We start from the raw sequence: 27,679 nt of genomic DNA, 5'->3' as shown, positions 1-27,679 counted from the left end.
TTTTCGTGGCCCCACGTTGGGCGCCAATTATTTCCCGTATCGCGGGAATTTATAAAAAAATATAATTTTCTATCTGCAAACGCGCAGAGAAATAAAATACGTCATATCGGTACGATTGCCGGAGACAAAATCTATCCTTTATTTTCAAGTTACTAATATTTATACATTTTCTTATTATTTACTTAGGGTTATTACATATTGAAGCTGAGTTGGAAACAAAGAAAGTGTCAATTTACATTAATATCATATTCAGCATTTTTAGGCAGAACGTTAAGTGTTCTGTTTTAATTTTATTATGCCTTCTTGTGAGGTCTACAAATATTGTTTGTATAAGAATGGATTATTCTAATGCGAACGGAAAAAGTATATCGAATTCTTAAATAAGCAAAGATTTTAATTTACGATCCCGCACAAGTACAAAGTGTAAAGATTCAATATTGTTTACAGTTATGTTCAAGTGGCTGTGTGGAGGCTGTCGTTAACTTGCACTTCAATCATTATGTAATTCAAATATTGTTTAACGTATTACAACGATAAAATTTATTAGTAATATAGATTGGCAATACAATAATATAAAATTTAAAAAGGAACATATATATGTATATAAATGCACTTTATTTCAATACTTGTGTCTTCCATGTTCGGCTTATAAGGATATATATTTTAGTATAATAGGTTATTTTTCCTTAAGGCTGGAATAAATCCCATCTTATTCTAGAAAGAGGAAAATTATTTTATAAATTTTTATCAGAATTAATTCTTGTTACCCACTTTAGATAATTATTTTATTGTAGTTTTCATTGGTGTAGTTTATATTATTTATGAGTGATGTCCGAAAACGATTAAAATTACATGTATCCAGATAAACATTAATATTTGTCCATTGTTCACTAAAGTTTATGAGGTGGACGACCTAAAATGAAGTAATCTATATACACATTTGTAATGTTATATATATATATATACAGTGGATCCATAACTCGAAGATCGCCATAATTCGAACTTTTGAATTGGCAATAGAAGTCAAATTTCATAAAAATAAAACTGTGTATAAATCTATATTTCACAGTTTTTTTTTCAATTTTGTATGTTTTAATGGAAATTCGATAACTCGAAGTCTCTCTAACTCGAAGTTTTTTTGTGGATTATGGTGATTGGAGTTAGAGAAGTTCCACTGTATATATGTACATTTTGTATGTTGTTGTATGTATCATAAGTGCAAAATAATGCAAAATTAAAAAAAGGTTAGATTAATGGCACGGAACAATTTAAATTCGGGTAATTTGCTAAGATGAAAGGTGGGGAAAATGATATAAATCCAAGAAAAGTACCGCTACGAATAATAAAACAGAAACACGCCGAATGAAGAATACAATTTGCAACAAGTAAGGAAGGGCTAAGTTTGGGTGTAACCGAACATTTTATACTCTCGCAATTTATTTATTTAACTTTATTTATATTATATAATACACAATTTGACCCACATATTCGTCATATATATTGTATAAAGTCCATTGAAAGTTGCAAACCATAATATTAGGTTAAAAGCCCCGAGGTCCGCATGTTCGATTAATGGGGCCTTGAAAACCTATGGTCTGATTTCGTTTTTAGAATGGGGCTGCCACACTATAAATGCAGTATTTATGCAAAGTTCTGCATCGATATCTTCACTAGTGCTTACTTTATATATTGTACAGTAAACGATTCAGATCGTCTTCAAAGTTCTGGTATGTAGGAAGAAGGCGTGGTTGTGAAGCGATGTGGCCTATTTTCACAACATATCATTTGGATGTAAGTAAACAATTACAAACCAAGTTTCATTGAAATCGGTCGAGTAGTTCCTGAGATATGATTTTTGACCCATAAGTGGGCGACGCCACGCCCATTTTCCATATTTATTTATTTATTTAACTTTATTTATATTATATAATATACAATTTGACCCACATATTCGTCATATATATTGTATAAAGTCCATTGAAAGTTGCAAACCATAATATTAGGTTAAAAGCCCCGAGGTCCGCATGTTCGATTAATGGGGCCTTGAAAACCTATGGTCTGATTTCGTTTTTAGAATGGGGCTGCCACACTATAAATGCAGTATTTATGCAAAGTTCTGCATCGATATCTTCACTAGTGCTTACTTTATATATTGTACAGTAAACGATTCAGATCGTCTTCAAAGTTCTGGTATGTAGGAAGAAGGCGTGGTTGTGAAGCGATGTGGCCTATTTTCACAACATATCATTTGGATGTAAGTAAACAATTACAAACCAAGTTTCATTGAAATCGGTCGAGTAGTTCCTGAGATATGATTTTTGACCCATAAGTGGGCGACGCCACGCCCATTTTCCATATTGTAAACAAAATCTGAGTGTAGCTTCTATCCGCCATTTCTTATGTGAAATTTAGTGTTTCTGACGTTTTTCGTTAGTGAGTTAACCCACTTTTAGTAATTTTCAACCGAACTTTTGTATGGGAGGTGGGCGTGGTTATTATCCGATTTCTGTCATTTTTGGACTGTATACGGAAATGGCTAAAAAAACGACTGCAAAAAGTTTGGTTTATATAGCTCTATTGGTTTGCGAGATATATACAAAAAACTTATTTGGGGGCGGGGCCTCGCCCACTTCCCCAAAAAAATGACATCCAAATATGCCCCTTCATAGTGCGAACCTTCATACCAAATTTTATTTCCATAGCTTTATTTATGGCTTAGTTATGGCACTTTATGTGTTTTCGGTTTTCGCCATTTTGTGGGCGTGGCAGTGATCCGATTTTGCTCATTTCATGGTGCCAAGAAATAAGTGTGTGATATCTTAATTTTTACTCAAGTTACAGCTTGCACAGACGGACGGACGGACGGACAGACAGACATTCGGATTTGAACTCCACTCTTCACCCTGATCACTTTGGTATATATAACCCTATATCTAACTCGTTTAGTTTTGGGTGTTACAAACAACCGTTATGTGAACAAAACTATAATACTCTCTTTAGCAACTTTTGTTGCGAGAGTATAAAAAGATATGAGTCAACTCGTGACTAAATAGCGCCACATATTATGTTCAATTCCATCCAAAATTTAATTATTTGTGTTGTAACCTGTACTACGGTTCAAGAAACATTGTTCCACCTAATACGAAATAACATCCCCGATTTTCAACAAATACTGTCAAACATCATCATCATCAGAAAAGTAATGCTACGATATGCCATTGATATATCGTCGGCTTAACGTGCAAAGGTGCTAAGTCCACTTATGGTCAAAATTGATATTTTGAAGAGATTCGATAGATAAATATAAAAGTGGTGTGCAAAAGTGCCAAGTCCGCAACTGTCAAATCGCGCGGGCTAAGTCCACAAGACAATGTGATTGCTACCTAAAGTGTGCTTTGTCTTTTTTGCTAGGTAACACGGCATAGCTGCTGTGTTATTCGACACTTCGCTTAGATGTTTTTTTGTGATACTTGGGGTTGACGAAGCGGCAATCGTGATCCCGAACGACTAGAAAAATTGGTTAGAAAAAAAGTATATAAGCGCGACGAACAAGCTTAAGATTTACGTAAGTGAAATAGTTATAATTATAAAGTGCTAAAGTATTTATTCAAATAATTTCAATAAAAACCATTTATTTTTTATTTTTAGGATGAATTTCAATTCAATGGATAGTGATAAAAGCAGTAACGAGCATATGGCAATGACGCAGATGATGGAGTTTTAGGACTGGTGTCTTATGGCTTTAATAGCGATTCGGATGAATCACTTGACCTTCCTTCTAAGTCACAAACGCGCAAAAGAAGAGGAAAAATGGTTAATCCAGCTTGGTTCGCAGCAAAAAATAAAAAACAGAGAGAAAATGGGAAACTTTTTCTGGGGAAAAAGAAAGAGAATGGCCTGTGGAATCATCGAAGAGTTAGAAATGCAATAGTCATTGGAGAGCGATGTAGCTGTAAAAAAGCCACTAGTTCTGCTGCTCTCCACTGTGCAAAAATTACTAAAGACCAAAGACAAGCATTGTTTAAACAATTCTGGCAAATGGACTGGAAAGAGAAAAAGATTTATGTAAATACATTGATTCAAGTAACAACTCCTGCAAGAATGCGAAATCGCAAAGATAAACACAAGAGCAGAAGGAGTCGAACATTTCAATACCATGTAAGAGTCGAGCAAAAAAGTGTCAAAGTTTGCAGAAAATTCTTCTTGAACACTCTTAGCATTGGCAGACGTACGGTGCTAAATTGGGTTAAGCAGCCTACGATTTCAAGAAACACTACACAGAACGCACCACAACAAAATTGTAGCATTGCACGTGAATCTCTAAATTCGTTTTTCAATTCTCTGCCAACCATGGAATCACATTACTGCCGTGCAACAACTCAAAAAAAATATCTTTTGCCAGAATGGTCGTCAAAAAAACAGCTCTTCGAATTTTACGTAGAGGATTGGTGTAATGCACATGGAAAACCCCCACTCTCTATTTCAGCATTTTGTAACGCCTTTGCAGATCAAAAGCTTGGTCTATTCTTCCCTAAAAAAGATCAGTGTGAAATTTGTGCGCGACATACTGTGGGAGATATTTTGGATGACATCTACAATCTTCACCAGGCACAAAAACATGAAGCTAGGGAAGAGAAACAAAAGGACAAAATCGAAGAAACCTTCGTGTTTACTATTGATCTGCAAGCGGTCTTAATGGCACCAAAATCCCAAGTAAGCAGCCTTTATTACCGCACGAAGTTGCAAGTCCACAATTTGGTGTTTTACAATTTGATAAATCATGATGCTTATTGCTTCATATGGAACGAAGTAGAATGTGGATTATCTGCCGAAGAATTTGCTAGCATTTGGGTGTACTTCATCGATAATAAAATAATTACAAATCTTACCGAGAATGCAGCTGCTACGAAAATTATTATTTATAGTGATGGATGTACGTACCAGAATAGGAATGTTTCTATAAGTAAGGCTTTGCTCAATACATCTATTAAACATGGCGTAATAATTGAGCAAAAAATACTAGAAACGGGGCACACCCAAATGGAAGCTGACAGCGTACATTCAGTTATCGGGCGTGTTATTAAACACCGAATTGTTAATGTACCAGCAGAGTATATTCAAATATGTCAGAATGCTCGAAAGAAACCTACACCTTATATGGTAGAGTATTTGGATCATACTTTTTTCAAATGTTTCAAGGGTATACAATTTTTAAAAACAATTCGTCCTGGTCGCGGAAAGGGTGAATCAAAAGTCACCGATATTCGTGCGATTAAATACACACCGGAAAGGGAAATATTTTATAAATTGCGTTTTCCCGAGCCATGGAGCTATTTACAACAAAGAGTGGACAGAAGTGTTGTGCCAACGGATTCGTCAAATTTTCCACAGCTTCACCAAGAAAGAAGAAAATTAACAGCAAGAAAATACGCAGATTTGCAATATTTAAAAACTTCTTTGCCAAGAGACTACCATCAATATTATGACGACCTGCCACATGAGTGATATCTTCTTATATTTTAATATATTTTTTTGTTTTGCTTAATTTCCAAACAGCAATGAATTAAGGCTGAACTGAAATATTAACTTTTTGTGATACCTTAAAGTTTAAGGCTTAAACAAAGATTTTCCATTTAAGTACTTATGTATTCCTTTAAACGACAGCAACGAAGTAAGACTGTATAATATTTTTTTGTGATAATAAAATACGCCATTTGCAAAAAAAACTGCAATATTTCTTTTTCGAAAATGTGGTAAGTCCAATACATCCAAGTGCAAATAACTCCAGAAAAGGTCTATATAAAGGCGCTCATTAAATTTTTTTATTATATTTTGTTTTTGTACTTAAATGAAATATCACAGTTGACAAAACTGCGTTAGAAAAATAAAAAAAAAATTTGAACTTCAATTTTTATTCAGTTTTTTTTGTTTTATTTAATAATTCAAAAATGGCACTTAGCACCTTTGCACGTTAAGCCGACGATATGTAGGTACGTCAACCTGATAATTACACAAAACATACCAACAATATCAAAAAAAATTTGTTGTTTAAAGGAAACCCACCAATTTAAGAGATTTATCGTGTGTAATGAAAGAGGTTTGTGAAGGGCGACACTTTAAACGTTGCCAGAATCTTATAGACTCTAAGTTCCGGAGGGGTTGACCTCTGTTAAAAAATAGAAACTATTCCATGAATTATTAATTCTTTTACTATTCTATAAAGCTTATATTTTGATTCAAAATTTATATATTTTTGTGTAACTGGTTTTTTAGTTTCCTGCACATAATCTGCGACATAAAACTTTATTTACGTTCAACTGCAATATCTGGACTATGGCAATATAATACATCATCAGTGATTATATTGTGAAACATTTGGAAACAAAAAAGTTTTTGTTATTGAAAATTTAATAATTCGTTTTATTTTTTGTGGACAACTGGAATATGTAATTCAGACTACATATGATACTTAATAGCTATAATAGTAAATATTGCCAAAGAAAAAAAGGTTAAAAACCTATTTACATATCTAGACTACCCTCAACACAACTACCATATGTCCTGTATGTAGTGAGTCCTAGTATGATAAACACCACTATGCATCCTCAAACCAACGCAAAGGGGTAAAATTTACATTACATTATCCAAATAGGGTTAGATCGTCAAATAACAGCAAAACAATTACGGTAGCGTAGAATCATATCTTGTCTGAATGGCTAGGTATCCTGTTAGATGAGATTATTTAGCCCTCCTTCCGCCAAACAAAAAATAGACAACCGTTAAACCAACCTAAATCATGTAACAAAGGCATGGGATACAGCGAAGTAAATAAATAAAACTGTGTATAAATCTATATTTTACAGCTCTTTGAAAAATTAATTGTATGCTTTAATAAAAATTCTATAACTCGAAGTTTTATAGTGGATTATGCTGATTCGAGTTAGAAAAGTTCAACTGTATTTTAATGTTGGTAGAATACCGTATCTTGTACTCATTCATTTATAGCGTTTTTAAACAGCCAAATAAATTTATCAATTTAAATTTAAATCGAGGAACCCATTTTGCCGTTTATACTGCCGGTTACTCGATTTACGATCAGCTGTTATACATTTTTGTTTTTGCTTTTCATAAGTTGGTAATTTCATCAGCTGATTATTATTTTTCAGCAGCTATTTTTCAGCAGCGCAATCTACCGTCTAGTAGTATTACTGCTATTTTATCAAAAAATTCAGCCAATCACAGACAAAGAACGTATATCGTACGTTCTTGTCGCAGAGTTGCTTTTGATTTTCAAGTCGATTTAAATTGAATTTAAAATAAATGGAGATTTTATTTTGTATGGTAAATCGATATCAATAAGCGTTTATATCGTGCAGATGCCGGTAAATTGATCAATTTGATTCTGTCTAAAAACGCTATTATATACATATGTATGTATATTAAGCTCACTTACCTATTTATTTGACAATGCGCCTTTAATTTTTTCCAGTCCACTTTCCAGCCCGCTCTTTAGGTCATCTTTTATTTTGTTTGCCGTGTCATTTTCGTTTTCATGGTAGTAAATAAAATACACCAATATGCCGACGATTAGAAAAATCACGAAAAATGCGCTTACTATTGAAATTAAGACATTTAGCGCACAACTGAAGCAGCTGAAAAAAAATATACAAATTAAAGTATCGAAAAACATATCGCTCATTTACATGAATAGTGTCATAACTAAAAGAGTAAGAAAAGGCTTAGTATTCGACCCATATATTCGGCATAAAGTTCAATAGAATAACGAAAATCATCATAAATAGTATATGGGAGCTGAGGTAATTCCTAAACCGATTTCTCTCGTTTTCACCACCAAGATACAATATATCAAAGACTAAACGGTCACTTAATTTTACATTACTTAGGTATATGGGATCTGGGGGAAGTTATGACCCGATTTTAACCATTTTTTGTAGACAAACTGTTATAAGAAAAAAAATCAGAGGGAATGAATTACATTAAAATATCTGAGAGATTTACCTACATTTTCGGTGAAAAATTACCCTTAGGCCCTGAGCTCTTCATGTTCTATATCAGGGGCCTTGAAAAGTCATGGTCCGATTTTGACAATTTTTCCACAACTGATGTCACAGCTCAAATACAATATTTGTGTGAAATTTTATTCTTCTATCTTCATTGATTCCTTATGTATATATAATTGAAGGAATCAGATGGAATTCAAAATTGAGTTATGTAGGAAGTAGGCGTAGTTGTGAACTGATTTCGCCCATATTTCACCCGTGTCATGAGGGTGTCAAGAAAGTGTTATATACCGAATTTCATTGAAATCGGTCTAGTAGTTCTTGAGATATGGTTTTTGACCCATAAGTGGGCGATGCCACGCCCATTTTCCATTTTGTAAAAAAATCTCAGTGCAGATTCCTTCTGCCATATCTTATGTAAAATTTGGTGTTTCTGACGTTTCTCGTTAGTGAGTTAACCCACTTTTAGTCATTTTCAACCTAACCTTTGACCCACTTTTCCAAAAAGATTACATCCAAATGTGACCTTCCCTAATGCGATCCTATGTTCCAAATTTAATTTACATAACTTTATTTATGGCTTAGTTATGACCAGGGATGGGCACCACCACAATCAAACGAGCATCACAAAATGAGATTGTGTTAGTGCGCTTACTGTGGTACCAAACGAATCAGCAATCAAAAATATTCAGTCTGCTTGCAGAGGTTGAGCGAGCAGGTCTACGCCGTACGATTGCACAATACGAATATATGCACGTGCTAGTGAATGTAAAAATTAATAATAATTTATATTTAATATAAATTATAGTACAATTGGGTAATATAATAATTTAAAAAAGTAATTTAGTGCTATTTTATAATGAAAAAATTGTTTTCATTTCATACGTAAAATATATAACTTCGTCCGCATCGACCTGCACAGTCAACTGCTGATTGCAGACTGATTTTATCGTCGTTTATTTATCGTATTGTCCCATCGTAGATGCTCGTTTTACGCTCTTCGCTTGTGCGTGTTAGTGACAATCGGTATACGTACACATACGATCACTTACGCTCTTTTAGCACCTTCTAAGACTTTGCCCATGCCCACTGTAAAAGTTTTCGGCAATGTACCGATTTTGGACCACCCTCTTTAGGGTGCCAAGGAATATGTGTTCCAAGTTTCATTAAGATATTTTAATTTTTACTCAAGTTATCGCTTGCACAGACAGACGGACGGACAGACATCCGGATTTCAATTCCACTCGTCATCCTGATAATTTATATATATATAACCCCATATCTAACACTTTTATTTCTTGGTGACACAAACCACCGCTATGTGAACAAAACTGTAATAGTTTGAGCAACAGGTTGCGAGAGTATAAAAAAAAAAAACGATTTTTGAGTTAAGTATGGAAAAATGTGCTCAATTTCAATTCCGATGCGTAGAAAAATAAACCGTTAATTAAGAATGTGCCGTTATTAAACTTGTTATGTTGCATTATTTTTTAACCACAACAGCGACAAATCTCAGCTGTGCCAGAATTGGGCATGGTTTTTTTTCAGAAAGAAATAAATACAACGACATTGGTCATAGGTAATTTAATTTTTATACTCTCCCAAAACTAAACGAGTTAGATATATATATATACCAAAGTGATCAGGGTGAAAAGTGGAGTTCAAATCCGAATGTCTGTCTGTCCGTCCGTCCGTCAGTGCAAGCTGTAACTTGAGTAAAAATAAAGATATCTTGATGAAACTTGGCACACTTATTTCTTGGAAGGTTGCCATACAAAGGTTATGTTGAAAATTACTAAAAGAGGGATAACTCACTAACGAAAAACGTCAGAAACACTGAATTTCACATAAAAAATGGCAGATGGAAGCTGCACTGTTTTTTTACAAAATGGAAAATGGGCGTGGCATCGTCCACTTATGGGTCAAAAACCATATCTCAAGAACTACTAGACCGATTTCAATCTTACTTAACTTTAAATCGATTTTCCCGAATATGTCATTTTTAAAGTCGGTGACCAGCCTACAGAAAAAACTACTGCATCGATCGTTTTGCAATTTTGAAACTCGAATGACGTCGAGTTTACTAACAATTTTACAATAACAAATAGGTCGATTTTTTCGTCTAAAATCGTCATTTTGGCTTGGAAATGGTACCAAAAATTTAAAATTAAGATAAACTAATAACTAAAGAAAGCATTTTGATTTTTTGGTTTCGGATGATCCAGTGATGCTGTAGGCTGGTCACCGCACAACAACTTCTTTTCGAGGTGCCTGCAGAGATCGACGAGAAATCCGTTATTCCTCGCTATTTTTCGATAAAACTTTTTTAAAGTATCCTTCAAATGTTGTACTTTCATATAATAATAAGTAAAATAAACCTACAGCAATAATTTTTTTCTAAAAAAATTCATGAAAAAAGGTATTTTTTCGATGAAACAAACCTTACCCCCCCTTAAAGAAGAGGTTGTCGTTTGCTAAACAACATTTAGACAAGCCCTATTCGTTTTGGGAAAATATTGTGTTCAGCGACGAATCCAAATTTAATATATTTGGTTCGGATGGGACACGAAAAGTGTGGAGAAAGGTCAATGAGGAGTTTACAGACGTCGTATCTTGTACGTGAATGGTTTTTATATAATTGCAAACAACTCCATACACCCCCCAATCATCAGACATTAACCCTATTGAACATATCTGGGACTTATTGGAAAAGCGTATACGGAAACATCGAGTTTCATCAAACAAGTCTCCAAAAGCTGCCTTATCGACTAAGTGGGGCAAAATATCTGAAAATGACACTAGAAATTTAGTGAAAAGTATGTGTCGACGTCTGGAGGCAATTATTGCAGCAAAAGGAGGGCCAACAAAATACTAAATATATCTAAAACTATACTAATAACTTTTGATATATATAAATTATAACTACTGTATGTCAACTTTTTTTATATGAATTAAGCGCATTTTTTGTTTTTGTGTGTGTTTTCTTTTCATTTATGTAAAAAAAATATTTTGGTGAGCCATATTTACTGCTAAATATACATCTTTTGAAATAGGTATGATATATTAATTTTAAAACAAATAAACTTGTTCTAGATTCATAGAACTAGGTGTATATAAACTTTTTTGATTCACTGTAGGTCTAACACCATCTTTCAAAATCCACAGATGAGTAAAACTCTACAAAAACTTAAAAAATGTAATTCAATTTAAACAAGTAAGGCAGGGCTAAGTTCGGGTGTAACCGAACATTTTATACCCTCGCAATTTATTTATATAACTTAATTAATATTATATAATATACAATCCCACATATTCGTCATATATATTGTATAAAGTCCATTGAAAGTTGGAAACCATAATATTAGGTTAGAAGCACCGAGGTCTTCATGTTCGTTATATGGGGCCTTGAAAACCTATGGCGATTTTTAGAATGGGGCTGCCACACTATAAACATAGTATTTGTGCAAAGTTCTGCAGCGATATCTTCACTAGTGCTTACTTTATATATTGTAAAGTAAACAATTCAGAGTTCTGGTATATAGGAAGTAGGCGTGGTTGTGAAGCGCTTTGGCTTATTTTCACAACATATTATTGTGTGGTAAGGAAACTATTACAAAGCAAGTTTCATTCAAATCGGTCGAGTAGTTCCTGAGATATGGTTTTTGACCCATAAGTGGTCGACGCCACGCCCATTTTCCATTTTGTAAAAAAAATCTGAGTGCAGCTTCCATCTGCCATTTTTTATGTGCAATTCAGTGTTTCTGACGTTTTTCGTTAGTGAGTTAACACACTTTTAGTAATTTTCAACCTAACCCTTGTATGGGAGGTGGGCGTGGTTATTATCCGATTTCAACTATTTTCATGGGGTGTGGTGAGGTACGTAAGAGAATCGACTACAGAAAGTTTGGTTTATATAGCTTTATTGGTTTGCGAGTTATATACAAAAACCTATTTGGGGGCGGGGTCACGCCCACTTAAAAAAAAATTACATTCAAATGTGCCCCTCCCTAATGCGATCCTATGTTCCAAATTTTATTTTCATAACTTTATTTATGGCTTAGTTATGACACTGTATAGGTTTTCGGTTTTCGCCATTTTGTGGGCGTGGCAATGGTCCGATTCTGCGCATTTTCGAGCTTGATCTTCTTATGGTGCCAAGAAATATTTGTGCCAAGTTTCGTCAAGATATCTTAATTTTTACTCAAGTTACAGCTTGCACAGACGGACAGACGGACGGACGGACAGACATCCGGATTTCAAATCTACTCGTCACCCTGATCACTTTGGTATATATGACTCTATATCTAACTCTTTTAGTTTTAGGTGTTACAAACAACCGTTATGTGAACAAAACTATAATACTCTCTTTAGCAACTTTTGTTGCGAGAGTATAAAAATGGGTGAAAGACAAAATTATGTATACATATAGTATGAATGTACATATATGTTTTACGAAATCGTATTCCTAGTAATGCTATGGCGTCATCAGACAGTACTGTTGGCGCCAAAGATGATTATGAAATTAGGCCACAATTCCCATAATAATACCAAAAGAAGTACAGCACATTGTCACGAAATAAATTTATGTACAAAAATACATATGAACATATGTATATACATATGTACGTATCTAACCAATTTCAGTAAAATAGTTTATACATATATACACGTAAAAAACAACCCTATTTCATCCTATTACATTGATGGTCTCAATTGTAACGTTTGATTTAATCCTATAGTACTTACGACAGCCTTTTATTTATCCTTTTAATATTATGCGATGTTCGGACCGGCATTGAAATCATGTTTTCATAGAAAAAAATTGGTTTTCATCCTAAAACTTGTGTGTTTCAAAATCTGTCAAACGAAATCACATTGAAAACCGACTTCGCTGAAAACTACTTGAAAACTTACATTCCACTCATTATAATCGGTGCATGCTCTAGTTTGGTCGATAATTTGCCAGCCCAAATATGTTACTTGATATTGTAAACAAATTATATTACATTGTCAAAATAATGAAGAAACAGAAATACAAACAAGAAAGGAAGGCTAAGTTCGGGAGCAACCGAACGTTTTACACTCTCGCAATTTATTCAAATAATAGCCTAGACAGACGACAGCGCTAATTTGCATTAGCGGCGTTGATTTGCTTTAACTCGCGCATTTAGCCATTTTAAAGCAAATTAGTAATGCACAAAAATTCTGTGCATTTGGTAGATTTTACCATATTTGAGTTGGCAACGCTGCCCAAAATTGACAGGCCAGCATAACAAATCGATGGTGTAAGCGGCGCAGCAAAAATTAAAACAAAAATTATTTAAAAGGACGGGCAGTCCGCAACCTTTTGTACAATCTACTCAGGTTGACGACCTCGTGTTCACTCCGGGGATAGTGATCCTTTAGGAGTTTCAAACCTTTCAAAGCAGCTGGCACTGATGGTATATTTACTGCCTTTTTACAATACGGGGCAGACTTACTATCAATCCGCATGGCTAAAATATACACCACCTGTGTCCGTCTAGTGTACACCCCATGTAAATGGCAGGAAGCCAAGGTTATCTTCATCCCCAAACCGGGAAAAGCAAACTATTCCTTGCCAAAATCGTATAGGCTGATCAGTCTAACCTCCTTCCTCTTGTACGTGAATGGTTGTTATATAATTGCAAACAACTTCATACTCCCCCACAATCATCAGACATTAACCCTATTGAACATATCTGGGACTTATTGGAAAAGCGTGTACGAAAACATCGAATTTCATCAAAAGAGTCGCTAAAAGCTGCCCTATCAACTGAGCGGGGCAAAATATCTGAAAATGACACTAGAAATTTAGTGAAAAGTATGCGTCGAATCATTGCAGCAAAAGGAGGGCCAACAAAATACTAAGTATATCTAAAACTATACTAATTACTTTTGATATACATATATAAATTATCACTACTGTATGTTAACTTTTTTGATATGAATTAAGCGCATTTTTTATTTTTGTGTGCTTTCTTTTCATTTATGCAAAAAAATTATTTTGATGAGCCATATTTACTGCTAAATATACATCTTTTGAAATTGGTATAAAAAACCAAAAGATATATTAATTTTAAAACAAATAAACGTGTTCTAGATAAATAGAACTAGGTGTATATAAACTTTTTTGATTCACTGTAGGTCTAACACCATCTTTCCAAATCCACAGATGAGTAAAACTCTACAAAAACTTTAAAAATGTAATTCAATTTAAAAAACTACAAAGTTAGCACTAATATTTGAGGGGAAATATTACTTTGCACTTTTATGTATAGAATATGGATATAGTCTTATAAAAGTAATAATGTTTGCCATTTTTAATACCATAAATGACGCCATACCATTATAAGAAGGAAGTTTTTTAATAGACTTATGCATATATATACTTTCGTAAATATGTAAACACATTTGTAAAAATGGGTGAGAGACAAAATTATGTATACATATAGTATGAATGTACATATGTATATGTTTTACGAAATCGTATTCCTAGTAATGCTATGGCGTCATCTGACAGTACTGTTGGCGCCAAAGATGTTTATGAAATTAGGCCACAATTCCCATAATAATACCAAAAGAAGTACAGCACATTGTCACGAAATAAATTTATGTACAAAAATACATATGAACATATGTATATACATATGTACGTATCTAACCAATTTCAGTAAAATAGTTTATACATATATACACGTAAAAAACAACCCTATTTCATCCTATTACATTGATGGTCTCAATTGTAACGTTTGATTTAATCCTATAGTACTTACGACAGCCTTTTATTTATCCTTTTAATATTATGCTATGTTCGGACCGACATTGAAATCATGTTTTCATAGAAAAAAATTGGTTTTCATCCTAAAACTTGTGTGTTTCAAAATCTGTCAAACGAAATCACATTGAAAACCGACTTCGCTGAAAACTACTTGAAAACTTACATTCCACTCATTATAATCGGTGCATGCTCTAGTTTAGTCGATATTATTGGAAGACATATTTTGCCAGCTATAAATTGTCACTTGATATTGTAAACAAATTATATTACATTGTCAAAATAATGAAGAAACAGAAATACAAGCAAGAAAGGAAGGCTAAGTTCGGCTGCAACCGAACGATTTATACTCTCGCAATTTATTGATGCAATTTTGTTAAGATAATAGCCTAGACAGACGACAGCGCTAATTTGCATTAGCGGCGTTGATTTGCTTTAACTCGCGCATTTATCCATTTTAAAGCAAATTAAGAATGTAGAAAAATTCTGTGCATTTAGCTGATTTTACCAAATTTGAGTTGACAACGCTGCCCAAAATTGACCGATTTTTGCTGTTGTTAATGCTGACAACCAGCGACAAAGATGTGCTGATACATTTGTTTACTTTTTTTTTTTAATTAACAGGCAGATTTCTCAATCAGCTGTCTAAATGCACAAAATTTGCATTCTGTCGCCATAAAATTTCAATGCGCTTTAGCACTTCTTAAGTCGCATTAATTTTGCTTATCTGTCACTGCTATAACACGCAATTCAACCCATATATTCGGCACAAAATCCACTAGAAAACAAAATCATTATATATAGGAAACGAAAGTTGGGGTAATTCTTGAAGAAGAATTCCTGAAGTTTCATTAAGATATCATAATTTTTACTCAAGTTATCGCTTGTACGGACAGACGGACATACAAACGGATTTCAACTCCCAACCTATATCTCACTCGTCTATGACTTACAAACAACAGTTATGTGAACAAAACTGTTATACTTTCTTAGCAACATGTGCCCGAGTATACAAATGCTTAAATGTAAACAAACAAATAAATTTGTGAATGAAAACGATGCAATGCAATCAAAACGCATCGAATACACACGATGTCGGTCAACACAGCTTTGGTTCCACAATCGACAAATTTTGTTTTCAAGATGATTGCAATGTCGGTCCGAACATAGGATTAGCGAAAACAGCGTATTAAATTGATGCGATTTCTTTTAATGAAAAGAAGTGATAAGTTTAGTAATTTAGAAAAACTTAGACATATAATATTTCTTCTAATTTTTTTAATTTTTCATTAAAAGATTCTTTGCTTTTTTTTAATTTTGTCTTTTATGTATGAAAAGTTTCTGGTTAAAAGAGCAAGCCATAAAAATGTCCCGTTATATAACTTTTTTCTATTATTTTTGGTTATCAGGATAGCCCACTCAAGTTGTTTTCTATTTTTCTTCGGAGTTTGCACAAATTTTTTGTACTGCTCAAATGTTCTATTTTATTTAATATGGGTAAAAGTTGAATAGAAATTACTACCCAAAGCTTAGAAGAGTTGCAGCTTTCGATAACTGATATACCAAAAATAAATCGTCAGAAGTCAAAAAGTTAGATGGAATTTTTTAGGTTAAAGAAATTTTGTACGGCTAAAATAATAAAGTATTTGCCGTTGTTGATAGTTGAGCAATTTCAAGAAAAGCATCCAATTTTCCTCAATTTACCGTCAGGATCAGAGCTAATAGTGGAGCTAAAGCGAACTTATCTCCTGTTTAATGGGTTATAAAGTATGCTCCATACGTAAAAATACGTAAATACGTAACTAAATAAAAAATTGCCCCTTAACGATGACCGATACTGATGGTACAGTATACTCTCGAAAAGTAAATTCTCAGAAAGTAAATAATCGCGGAAAAGTTAATCACCTTTAAGATTACACATGCCCCTCGAAAAAGTAAATTTTTTAATTTACTTTTCATAGAGTTTGATACAAAATTCGAAACGAAGCAAGCAGCGTTTTTTACGATGTTGCAAAAACACTTACTCTCTTGATCCACTGGTTTAAAAATGAAAACGATGCAAATCAGGTGTCAGACTTTTTGAATTGTCGTACAAAAATGATCAGAAAATATATTGCAAAAGAAAAAAAAAAACAAAAAAATATTCAAGATGTTTTCTCTTCATAGTAAATACATATGTACATATGTATGTAAATGTAAATATGTTTTTCATGTAAATCCATATGTTTTATTGAAGCAAATAAATGAATTAATTTTTTAAGTTTAAAAATGCATTTAATATTATAAAAACAGATAATTTTTGTATATATTTGGAAAAGTAAATTATTCGAAAAAGTAAATTACCCTAAACACCAATCGATTTACTTTTCGAGAGTATACTGTATTTCCATCATAATAATGCACATATTAAAAGTGGTAGAGTATTTAGTCTTGAATTAATGGACATAATGGTGTTTTAACGCAATGGCCGCCTTACTCAGAAAACGTGTGGATATCAATGGTTAAGATAGTTTACGAGTCTCGCAGGCAATATTCCACCAAATAAGCACAAATTCAAATCATTAAAAAGACTGGGTTATTAATTTCCTGAAATTATTTAATACAAAATTCAAAAATATGATCTTGGCAGAAAATGTTAAACAATTATTGAAAAAAAAAACGGATATGTGCTAACCTGATGATCAAATTAAAATCTATTCTATTCTATAGATTTCGTAACAAAATATTGAAGAGAGATAAAATGAAAATTGTTCCTTCTTTAGTTTTGATAGAAATTATCTAAAACTTGATCCAGAGGTGTGCTAACCTGATGACGCGCAGTGTATTTCCTAATTTTATAAATATCGGAATGGGGAGACAAAAGCATTGTATGTAAGAAAAACTGTTATTTACATATATTCAAAGTAACATCAGTAGTTAATCGTACATGATCTTAGTTCAGCTACAATAAATAAACAGAAATTAAATTAGTCATTGTTGATAGGTACAAAGCCGAATATATAATTAAAATAAAAGCAAATGCAACAACCATAAGAAGAAATATTAAGCTTTATATTCAGAACTTGCAAGCACAGAATTTTATCATAAATAATTTGAGATTTGACTTTGCCTTACATCGTACCTAGATTAAAATGATAAAATCGATGTATGCAATGGTTTCCTTTAAACACTCACAAATACATTGCATTTAATAGAATGACATAAATTCTAAATATAGGTTTAAACTAAAAAATTCAAATTTTAGATTTGAATCCCGGGGAAAAGGTTGCAAATAAATAGAGCTGTATGAAGAAGTAAGGAAAGAGAAGACACAGCAATTAATGCCGATCTTTGAAATGTATTTTTTAACCATTCCCAGAATAGTTGTTGTTTGTTCCTTCTCACAGTAATATGTACATATACATACATACATACATATAATACCAGAAAAGTCTACAACTGACTGTAGGAATATATGATTTTCATGTAAAATTAGATATTTTTTATACGTGTTCTATTTTTTGCACGATTTTTTATTGGTTCTAATAGTGAGTTTTATATACACATTTGATTTTTTTTTTTGCACGAGTAGGCACGATTCCGATTACTTTGGCGGAGGGGGTTTGACATCTCCAATCGGTATAAATGGGGTATCGGGTGAAAGAGGAGAGGAGGAGGAGGAGGAATATTCATGTTTAAATGTTCTGTCATCTTGCAACCCTTTTGTTATTGTACAAATAAACAGAATTGTGCAAAAAGTTTGGCAAAAAAAGAGGAATTTATGGATGAATTTATATATGGTATCTACAATGTGGCAGAACTAGTTTTCCGCATAATTGTAAACACATAAATCTTAGAGTGAAAAGTGATTTTTAAAATAAGTAATTTTTGTTTTAAAAATTTTAAATGTAAGTAAAATTTGAATTTTATTGAATGTTAGTAATGTAATTTCAAATATTTGAAGTGAAAATGTGTTTAAGTGTGTGAAATTGCTATAACCCTATCTAGTTTTTAATCGGGAGGACTTTCCAACTTTCTGCATTAGCGGCCTTTGGCCGCGCTTCAAAAAAATAACCCTGGTCGAGCCAACAGATATATCTAAGAGGTGGATGTGGAAAGTTGTATTGTACAGTATACTCTCGAAAAGTAAATTCTCAGAAAGAAATAATCGCGGAAAAGTTAATCACCTTTAAGATTACACATGCACCTCGAAAAAGTAAATTTTTTAATTTACTTTTCAGAGAGTGTGATAAAAAATTCGAAACGAAGCAAGCAGCGTTTTTTACGATTTTGCAAAAACACTTACTCTCTTGTTTATGGCATCTTTTTCGGAAATAAACTCTCCTACTTGATCCACTGGTTTAAAAATGAAAACGATGCAAATCAGGTGTCAGACTTTTTGAATTGTCGTACAAAAATGGTCAGAATATTTACTGCAAAAGAAAAAAACAAAAGAATATTCAAGATTTTTTCTGTTCATAGTAAATACATATGTACAGTGAATCAATTAAGTTTAGGTACAGTAAAAATTTACAGAAAAAATCGTTCAAACAACAAATTTCCATAGAAATTTAAAAAAATCCGTTAAGCTTATTTTAAGAACAGCATTATGCTCATCGTTATTGAGTGATTCTGTACCGTTATCTTTCTTGTGGTGACACTGAGACGTTGAGTTTTCAGAAAGCAGCCAAAAAGTCGTCAAAAAAGTTTAAGTACACTTCATTCAGTGTGTCGTGTAATTTTGGTTTTTGTTGCGTTTGATCAAATTTTTTTTAGTTATTTCGTTAAGCCGGACAGAGAACTACATAATCAAGCGGAAAAGCAAGAGTTTAGTGTAATTAGTTGTTTAAATAAAATAAAAAATGGGCCGTGGTGTACAAATTTCGCTCGAAATAAGAAAATTAATATTAAAATTATATTTGGAAAATAAAACTTTGCGGGAAATTGGCAAGGAGGTAGGGAAACGTCATTCTAGTGTTTATAACATTATAAAATCTTATACAAATAATGGTGATCTAAATATAAAACACAGGTCGGGCAGACCTAAAGCTTTGACTCCCTACGAAGAACGCAATGCCATAGTTGCCGTCAAGCGTAACCCGCGCATTTCGGCAGTAAAGATAACGAATAATATAAATGTCGAATTCAAAAAAAATATAAATCCCCAGACTGTGAGAAATGTGCTGCACAAAGCTGGTTATTACGGACGAACTGCGCGACGTAAACCATTCATATCAATAGCAAATAAGAAAAAAAGATTAAAATTTGCTAAAGAATATTTAAATAAACCGGATTCGTTTTGGGAGAATGTTGTATTAACCGACGAATCAAAATTTAACATTTTTGGTTCAGACGGAGTAATTAAGGTGTGGAGACGTGCCAATGCAGAGATGCAAGAAAATAACTTAATACCTACAGTTAAACATGGTGGTGGAAACATCATGGTTTGGGGGTGTATGGCTGCATCTGGTGTGGGTAATTTGGAGTTTATTACAGATAAAATGGACAAATATATGTATCTGAACATTCTGAAGAAAAATCTGCGTCCAAGCGTACAAAAACTGGGTCTCGACAGCAGCCGATTTCTTTTTCAAGAAGATAACGACCCAAAACACACGTCGTATCTAGTCCGTGAATGGCTTCTATATAACTGTAAGCAACTTCAAACGCCACCACAATCACCGGACATTAATCCCATAGAGCACATATGGGATTTGTTGAAAAAAAGGATTCGAAAACATAATATTTCGTCCAAGGACACTTTAAAAGCGGCTATATAGATTGAATGGGCCAAAATTACAAAGATTGACACTAATGTGCTAGTAAAAAGTATGCATCGACGTTTGCAAGCAATAATTAAAGCTAAAGGTGGACCCACAAAGTATTAAAATTATAAAATATTATCTGTATCTGATCTGATTTATTAGGGAAAATTTCTTTGTACCTAAACTTAATTGATTCACTGTATGTATGTAAATGTAAATATGTTTTTCATGTAAATCCATATGTTTTATTGAAGCAAATAAATGAATGATTTTTTTAAGTTTAAAAATGCATTTAATATTATAAAAACAGATAATTTATGTATATATTTGGAAAAGTATATTATTCGAAAAAGTAAATTACCAAAACACCAATCGATTTACTTTTCGAGAGTATACTTACTGTATATTCATTAAAACGTATCTAAATTGTTTTTTTTTTTTTATTCTATATCATAAAGCAGCACAAATTTAACTTATATAAACCCTAATTGCAAATATATGGCTCCAAGTGATTTTTTTTATTTAATTCAAACCCAAGTAAAAATTGAATTAATAAAAATCTTGTTGCCTCGAGTTTTTGTTTTCAGTTGTGCTATGATAACTTTCCCAAAAACATATATATGTATACATATTGTTTTTTACATGGTGCATTCTTCTTAAATGTTTTGCGAAGTGATACTATAATTTGCTTTCTTAATTAGTCAACTCACCAGCATGCTACATTCCCTGCCAAACACTTGCACATTTTGAATTAAAGTATATGTAAATTTGTTCCAAAAGTATTCCACTTTTGTCCAATCAACATGAAAGAAGAAACTCAACTAATATATTTTTCACATAAACAAATACAAACCATTTGTTAGGTCATTGTTGTAATCGACTATTTAGACATTTAACGATTATTCGATCAACAATTGAAAGAGTTCAGAGTGAGCGTGAATTAAAGCTGAAGCTCCATAAATACGCATTTGAATTCGTTAAAAGCTGTGATACATGGTGATACACATATACACATTTGATTAGCGAGTTTGACAACGAACAAAAAATTGATATCTCGCACCGTTCACGGTTCATGTTACATGAACAAAGTTATCTAGTTGAATTCGTACAGGAGAGTATGCAGATACGTCCTTAAAAAATCTATCGCCGCTTGCAGAGTGCTGGCAAATTTTATTTCATATGTGTAGACTATTCACAATGGTAACAAGTAAGGAAGGGCTAAGTTCGGGTGTAACCAAACATTTTATACTCTCGCAATTTATTTATTAAACTTTATTCATATTATATAATACACAATTTGACCCACATATTCGTCATATATATTGTATAAAGTCCATTGAAAGTTGGAAACCATAATATTAGGTTAGAAGCACCGAGGTCCTCGTGTTCGATATATGGGGCCTTAAAAACTTATAGTATTTGTGCAAAGTTCTGCACCGATATCTTCACTAGTACTTACTTTACATATTGTAAAGTAAACGATTCAGAACGTCTTCAAAGTTCTGATATATAGGAAGTAGGCGTGGTTGTGAAGCGATTTGGCTTATTTTCACAACATATCATTGGGATGTAAGGAAACTATTACAAAGCAAGTTTCATTCAAATCGGTCGAGTAGTTCCTGAGTACTAAAAAAAAAATCTGAGTGCAGCTTCCATCTGCCATTTTTTATGTGCAATTCAGTGTTTCTGACGTTTTTCGTTAGTGAGTTAACACACTTTTAGTAATTTTCAACCTAACCTTGGTATGGGAGGTGGGCGTGGTTATTATCCGATTTCAACTATTTTCATGGGGTGTGGTGGGGTACGTAAGAGAATCGACTACAGAAAGTTTGGTTTATATAGCTTTATTGGTTTGCGAGTTATATACAAAAAACCTATTTGGGGGCGGGGTCACGCCCACTTAAAAAAAAATTACATTTAAATGTGCCCCTCCCTAATGCGATCCTATGTTCCAAATTTTATTTTTATAACTTTATTTATGGCTTAGTTATGACACTGTATAGGTTTTCGGTTTTCGCCATTTTGTGGGCGTGGCAATGGTCCGATTCTGCCCATTTTCGAGCTTGATCTTCTTATAGTGCCAAGAAATATTTGTGCCAAGTTTCGTCAAGATATCTTAATTTTTACTCAAGTTACAGCTTGCACAGACGGACAGACGGACGGACGGACAGACATCCGGATTTCAAATCTACTCGTCACCCTGATCACTTTGGTATATATGACTCTATATCTAACTCTTTTAGTTTTAGGTGTTACAAACAACCGTTATGTGAACAAAACTATAATACTCTCTTTAGCAACTTTTGTTGCGAGAGTATAAAAATGGGTGAAAGACAAAATTATGTATACATATAGTATGAATGTACATATATGTTTTACGAAATCGTATTCCTAGTAATGCTATGGCGTCATCAGACAGTACTGTTGGCGCCAAAGATGTTTATGAAATTAGGCCACAATTCCCATAATAATACCAAAAGAAGTACAGCACATTGTCACGAAATAAATTTATGTACAAAAATACATATGAACATATCGCTCATTTACTTGAATAGTGTCATAACTCAAAAAACACGATTTTTTAGTCGAGTATGCAGAAATGTGCGCAATTTCATCGTTCATATTGTATAAAAATTTCATTCCGATGCGTAGGAAAATAAACCGTGAAATAAGAATGTGCCGTTCTTAAACTTGTTATGTTGCATTAGTTTTTAACCACAATAACGACACTTCTCAGTTGTGCCAGAATTAGTTATATTTTTTTTAACGAAACAACGACATATTTTGCCTTCCAACACATATTGTCATAAGGTGAATTTGATTTTCTTTTCAAAAAGAACGACACATTTTGTATTACAACGATATTGGTGAAAAATTAATTAAAGTTTTCATATTGTTTTTTTCAGCAAAAACGACATATTTGACTTATGTCGGCGAAACTGATTTATATTTTTCACAAATAACGTCAAAATCAAAGTAGGTCACATTTATGCCCAAGAAAAAACATTAGTACACTCTATTTGGTTCATTTATGCTCTACATTGTATTTAATATATTACTGGCTACTAGATTTGTCAATAAACTGATGGAATTTTTCTATATTTGCTAATTAAGAGACAATTGAAAACTTTAAATCGCTCTCCTGAAAAATCGACTTTTTTGAGTTGTGACACTATTCAAGTAAATGAGCGATATGTATATATGTACGTATCTAACCAATTTTAGTAAAATAGTTTATACATATATACACGTAAAAAACAACCCTATTTTATCCTATTACATTGATGGTCTCAATTGTAACGTTGGATTTAATCCTATAGTACTTACGACAGCCTTTTATTTATCCTTTTAATATTATACTATGTTCGGACCGACATTGAAATCATGTTTTCATAGAAAAAAATTGGTTTTCATTCTAACACTTGTGTTTTCAAAATCTGTCAAACGAAATCACATTGAAAACCGACTTCGCTGAAAACTACTTGAAAACTTACATTCCACTCATTATAATCGGTGCATGCTCTAGTTTAGTCGATATTATTGGAAGACATATTTTGCCAGCTATAAATTGTCACTTGATATTGTAAACAAATTATATTACATTGTCAAAATAATGAAGAAACAGAAATACAAACAAGAAAGGAAGGCTAAGTTCGGGAGCAACCGAACGTTTTATACTCTCGCAATTTATTCAAATAATAGCCTAGACAGACGACAGCGCTAATTTGCATTAGCGGCGTTGATTTGCTTTAACTCGCGCATTTAGCCATTTTAAAGCAAATTAGTAATGCACAAAAATTCTGTGCATTTGGTAGATTTTACCATATTTGAGTTGGCAACGCTGCCCAAAATTGACAGGCCAGCATAACGTTACTCGTGACGCTTGTTCTGTGAACAAATCGATGGTGTAAGCGGCGCAGCAAAAATTAAAACAAAAATTATTTAATAGGACGGGCAGTCCGCAACCTTTTGTACAATCTACTCAGGTAGACGACCTCGTGTTCACTCCGGGGATAGTGATCCTTTAGGAGTTTCAAACCTTTCAAAGCAGCTGGCACTGATGGTATATTTACTGCCTTTTTACAATACGGGGCAGACTTACTATCAATCCGCATGGCTAAAATATACACCACCTGTGTCCGTCTAGTGTACACCCCATGTAAATGGCAGGAAGCCAAGGTTATCTTCATCCCCAAACCGGGAAAAGCAAACTATTCCTTGCCAAAATCGTATAGGCTGATCAGTCTAACCTCCTTCCTACTAAAAAGTATGGAAAGAATCTGTGACGATTTAATTAAACAATAAATTCCACCCAAGCGTTTGGCCTTCAAGCAGCATGCGTATGTCAGAGGTAAATCGGTTGATACTCTACTCGAAGTAGTCGGGACTATCGAGAGATCTTTGGATAAGAAAGAGATCACCCTCGCGGCATTTATAGACGTGGAAGGACCTTTAATATCAGCAAAACTGCTGCATTGATCGCGTCTGTTGCTTCATTCGACATCAACCAGAACATACTGGCTTGGTTGAGTCATGTGCTCAGTAATATGCGAGCCGTTTACGATGGGGACGGAATAAAAATCTCTCACCAGATCACTTGTGGAACCCCGCAAGGAGGAATCCGGTCCCATTGCTCTTGGTCATTTGACAGGGAGAATTTTAATAGCAGTAATTTCTATTTCCAACATGATAACGACCCAAAACAGACGTCGTATCTTGTACGTGAATGGTTGTTATATAATTGCAAACAACTTCATACTCCCCCACAATCATCAGACATTAACCCTATTGAACATATCTGGGACTTATTGGAAAAGCGTGTACGAAAACATCGAATTTCATCAAAAGAGTCGCTAAAAGCTGCCCTATCAACTGAGCGGGGCAAAATATCTGAAAATGACACTAGAAATTTAGTGAAAAGTATGCGTCGAATCATTGCAGCAAAAGGAGGGCCAACAAAATACTAAGTATATCTAAAACTATACTAATTACTTTTGATATACATATATAAATTATCACTACTGTATGTTAACTTTTTTGATATGAATTAAGCGCATTTTTTATTTTTGTGTGCTTTCTTTTCATTTATGCAAAAAAATTATTTTGATGAGCCATATTTACTGCTAAATATACATCTTTTGAAATTGGTATTAAAAAACCAAAAGATATATTAATTTTAAAACAAATAAACGTGTTCTAGATAAATAGAACTAGGTGTATATAAACTTTTTTGATTCACTGTAGGTCTAACACCATCTTTCCAAATCCACAGATGAGTAAAACTCTACAAAAACTTTAAAAATGTAATTCAATTTAAAAAACTACAAAGTTAGCACTAATATTTGAGGGGAAATATTACTTTGCACTTTTATGTATAGAATATGGATATAGTCTTATAAAAGTAATAATGTTTGCCATTTTTAATACCATAAATGACGCCATACCATTATAAGAAGGAAGTTTTTTAATAGACTTATGCATATATATACTTTCGTAAATATGTAAACACATTTGTAAAAATGGGTGAGAGACAAAATTATGTATACATATAGTATGAATGTACATATGTATATGTTTTACGAAATCGTATTCCTAGTAATGCTATGGCGTCATCTGACAGTACTGTTGGCGCCAAAGATGTTTATGAAATTAGGCCACAATTCCCATAATAATACCAAAAGAAGTACAGCACATTGTCACGAAATAAATTTATGTACAAAAATACATATGAACATATGTATATACATATGTACGTATCTAACCAATTTCAGTAAAATAGTTTATACATATATACACGTAAAAAACAACCCTATTTCATCCTATTACATTACATTATTACATTGATGGTCTCAATTGTAACGTTTGATTTAATCCTATAGTACTTACGACAGCCTTTTATTTATCCTTTTAATATTATGCTATGTTCAAACCGACATTGAAATCATGTTTTCATAGAAAAAAATTGGTTTTCATCCTAAAACTTGTGTGTTTCAAAATCTGTCAAACGAAATCACATTGAAAACCGACTTCGCTGAAAACTACTTGAAAACTTACATTCCACTCATTATAATCGGTGCATGCTCTAGTTTAGTCGATATTATTGGAAGACATATTTTGCCAGCTATAAATTGTCACTTGATATTGTAAACAAATTATATTACATTGTCAAAATAATGAAGAAACAGAAATACAAGCAAGAAAGGAAGGCTAAGTTCGGGTGCAACCGAACGATTTATACTCTCGCAATTTATTTATTTTTTTTTTTTTCAATATTTCTTTATTTATTGAATCTGCTTTGTTTAAAGCCTAACAATAAGTATTAAAATCTTAAATCTATTTACAACTAAGTAAGCTCAAGAATGTGTTTGAGCTTTTTGGCAGAACGTTGCTCTTTAGTAGGCAGGTAGATCTCTTCTTTTTAAACGAGTTTGATTGGAATGTACCAAGGCGTTTGCCAATGGGTTTGGATGTTCACGAAGTTTAGAAATATATTTCTTTCTGCTGTCCTCTATTTCCTTCTTTACCATAGGAATATCAAGATCCTTATGGATATTTTCATTACGCATGTACCATGGTGAACCCGTTATTGTTCTAAGCATTTTAGATTGGAATCTCTGAATTATATCAATGTTGGTTGCACAGGTCGTACCCCACAGTTGAATACCATACATCCAAATCGGTTTTATGATTGCATTGTATAACAGGACTTTGTTGTCTAGGCTAAGTTTAGAATTTTTGTTTAGAAGCCAATTTAAATTTGCTGCTCTTAACTTCATGCAAGTTACTTTACTCGCTATATGTTTCCGCCACGTAAGCCTTCGATCCAGGTGAATCCCAAGATAAGTTACTTCATTCGCTTGGGGTACTAATACATTGTTTATTTTAATTGTCCGACATGTTTCTGGCCTTAGAGAAAATGTAACATGCTTGCATTTTTGCTCATTAATTTTTATACGCCAGTTGGCTAGCCATTCTTCGACACAAGTTAAGTGCTCCTCTAATACTCTTGATGCTCTAATGGGGCATTTGTTTCGGCTTACTATGGCTGTGTCATCCGCAAAAGTGGATGTCAATACGTTGTTAGCTATTGGAAGGTCTGCTGTATATATTATGTACAG

At 33.1% G+C, this 27,679-nt stretch overlaps 1 protein-coding gene across 1 annotated transcript; it reads left to right on the top strand.

Annotated features, from left to right (window-relative positions):
- The first annotated feature begins 1,923 nt into the window (after positions 1 to 1,923).
- Positions 1,924 to 5,984, top strand: LOC128919863 (uncharacterized). The gene is made up of 2 exons (XM_054225384.1): positions 1,924 to 3,565; positions 3,649 to 5,984. Exon 2 carries the CDS (start codon positions 3,811 to 3,813, stop codon positions 5,503 to 5,505), a length of 1,695 nt encoding a protein of 564 aa, XP_054081359.1. The 5' UTR covers positions 1,924 to 3,565; positions 3,649 to 3,810; the 3' UTR covers positions 5,506 to 5,984.
- The last annotated feature ends 21,695 nt before the right edge of the window (positions 5,985 to 27,679 follow it).

This window comes from Zeugodacus cucurbitae, chromosome 2 (genome assembly GCF_028554725.1).
Source record: "Zeugodacus cucurbitae isolate PBARC_wt_2022May chromosome 2, idZeuCucr1.2, whole genome shotgun sequence".
Lineage (NCBI taxonomy): Eukaryota > Metazoa > Arthropoda > Insecta > Diptera > Tephritidae > Zeugodacus > Zeugodacus cucurbitae.
This window is presented reverse-complemented; position numbering and strand designations above follow the sequence as displayed.